The 2,233-nt window shown below is 31.8% G+C and overlaps 1 protein-coding gene across 1 annotated transcript; it reads left to right on the top strand.

Moving 5' to 3' along the window:
* Positions 1-507: 507 nt before the first annotated feature.
* Positions 508-1,410, top strand: LOC138337408 (uncharacterized). The gene is made up of 2 exons (XM_069287317.1): positions 508-861; positions 922-1,410. Exons 1-2 carry the CDS (start codon positions 508-510, stop codon positions 1,408-1,410), a joined length of 843 nt encoding a protein of 280 aa, XP_069143418.1.
* The last annotated feature ends 823 nt before the right edge of the window (positions 1,411-2,233 follow it).

Consider the following 2,233-nt stretch of genomic DNA (forward strand, 5'->3'; position numbering starts at 1 on the left):
ATACATGAATGTGAGTTGTAACATTCATTTATTTTAATTCTATGTTACAAACATTTGCAAGAAGTTTTTTTTTTAATTCTACGTTATGGGTTTTTGAAAGACAAGTTTTTTGTTTCCAATTCATGAACCTAATAAATTCTATTAATTAAAAAATCTTTTTCTTGCAAAACTTTTTATCCTATAAATTGAGTTTCCTTTGGTTGAAAAAGAGAAGCATTCAAACAAAAATACTTTCCCTTGAAAACACTTGTGAGACATTGATCAAAAGGTGAAATCACCAATTCAAGAATAGAAGAGCAACATTCTTGAATGCTACTTGTTTTGTGGCTTAGTTGAATCCCGAAGATAAAGTTGTTATTTATTCTTCCGATTGCTCGTGGGAGAGACTCCAACTATCTTCAAGAAACGTATTAATGTGCCTCTAAGCCAAGCAAGTTTTATTTTGTATTCCTTGTAATTTTATCATTCTTGTTCATTTGTTCTAACAATTTGAAGATAGTTGTCTCTATGGCATCCACATCAATAACGAACAGTATTCCATCTTTGCCTAATCCTAATTTTGAAATATTTGATGGAAAAGACTTTTCTAGATGGCGTGGAAAGATGGAATTCTTTTTAAGACGATTAAAGCTAGCATATGTTCTTGAGAAACCTTGTCCCGAGGCTCCTAGTTCTGAGGTAGCAACGGACGAGGCTACTTTAATTAAAGAACAAATTGCCAAATGGCAAGATGATGATTATTTATGCAAGAATTATATTCTTGGAGGAATGTCCAATAAATATTATGATCAATATTATATTAAGTGTAAATTTGCTAAGGAGATTTGGGATACTCTTAAAGCTATTCATTTAGCAGAAGAGGCGAGTTCAAAGAAATTTCTTATTTCAAATTATATGGAGTTCAAAATGGTTGATGACTAGTCAATCACTGAACAAGTACAAGAATTTCAACTTATAGCTAATAAAATTGTTATAACTGGAACTGCTCTTGATGAAAACTTTCATGTTGGTGCGATTGTCTCAAAACTTCCTCCATCTTGGAAAGAATACAGAAGCAAGCTTTTATACAAGAAGGAAGATTTGACTCTTGAACAATTATTGCAACACTTGCAAATTGAACAAGAGACAAGATACCGCGCCAATAGCATCTTGAGGGAGCCTATCATGAAAGCTCATGTTGTTGAAGAAAAGATCAAAAAGGAACCTGCCAATAATAAATTTTTGAAGGCAAAGAAGAGTAAAAATTTCAAGCGTACTAATTCTAATTCTAAGTCGATTGAATGTTATCATTGTCATAAAATTGGTCATTATGCACGTGATTGTAAAATTCTTAAAGCTGAAAAGAAGAAAGAAAAGGCAAATAACAATACAAAAAATGACTGGTGGCAATGGTCACAGAAGCATTTGTAGCTGGAGATCAAGTGGAATGGTGGATAGACACTGGTGCAACTCGTCATATATCAGGTAATCGAAATTCTTTCACGACATATGAATTAGTGGGGGGCGATAAAGTTTTGCATATGGGAAACTCATCCTCTGCTAAGGTTGTGGGAAAGGGAACTATTGAACTAAAATTCACTTCCGGAAAGATGGTCACATTGATAGACGTATTGCATGTTCCTAATATTCGAAAGAACTTGGTGTCAGGTATGCTTCTTTCGAAACATGGTTTTAAAATGATTTTTGAGGCAGATAAATTTATTTTGTCTAAACAAGGCATGTTTGTTGGAAAAGGTTATGCTACAAATGGCATGTTCAAACTCAATATTGAAAATGAAAATATTTCTGCTTATATTGTGGAGTCTTTAGATTTATGGCATAAACGTCTTGGTCATGTGAATTTTAGATCCATTAAACTTATGATGAAAAATGGATTAATTAAAGACTGTGGAAAGGATCATGTTGCTAAGTGTATTACTTGTAGTAAATGTAAAATAACAAAGAAACCTTTTAAGTCTGTTGAAAGGATATCCACAATTTTGGAATTAATCCACACTGATATTTGTGAGATGGATTGTTTATCGCGTAATGGAAAAAGATATTTTATCATTTTCATTGACGATTACTCAAGGTATACATATGTCTTTCCATTAAAAACAAAAGATGAGACATTTGAGACTTTTAAAACATATAAAGCAGAAGTTGAAAATAAATTGAGTTTGAAGATTAAATCAATTAGATCTGATAGAGGTGGAGAATATTTAAAATCAAATTTTATTGATTTTTGTGAAAA

This window comes from Solanum lycopersicum, chromosome 7 (genome assembly GCF_036512215.1).
Source record: "Solanum lycopersicum chromosome 7, SLM_r2.1".
Taxonomy (NCBI): domain Eukaryota; kingdom Viridiplantae; phylum Streptophyta; class Magnoliopsida; order Solanales; family Solanaceae; genus Solanum; species Solanum lycopersicum.

Excerpts from the sequence above, each read along its gene's own strand:
- LOC138337408 (XM_069287317.1), top strand. The coding sequence starts at position 508 with ATGGCATCCACATCAATAACGAACAGTATTCCATCTTTGCCTAATCCT. Across the intron at positions 862-921 it reads CTATTCATTTAGCAGAAGAG|TCAATCACTGAACAAGTACA; the intron begins GCGAGTTCAAAG and ends GTTGATGACTAG.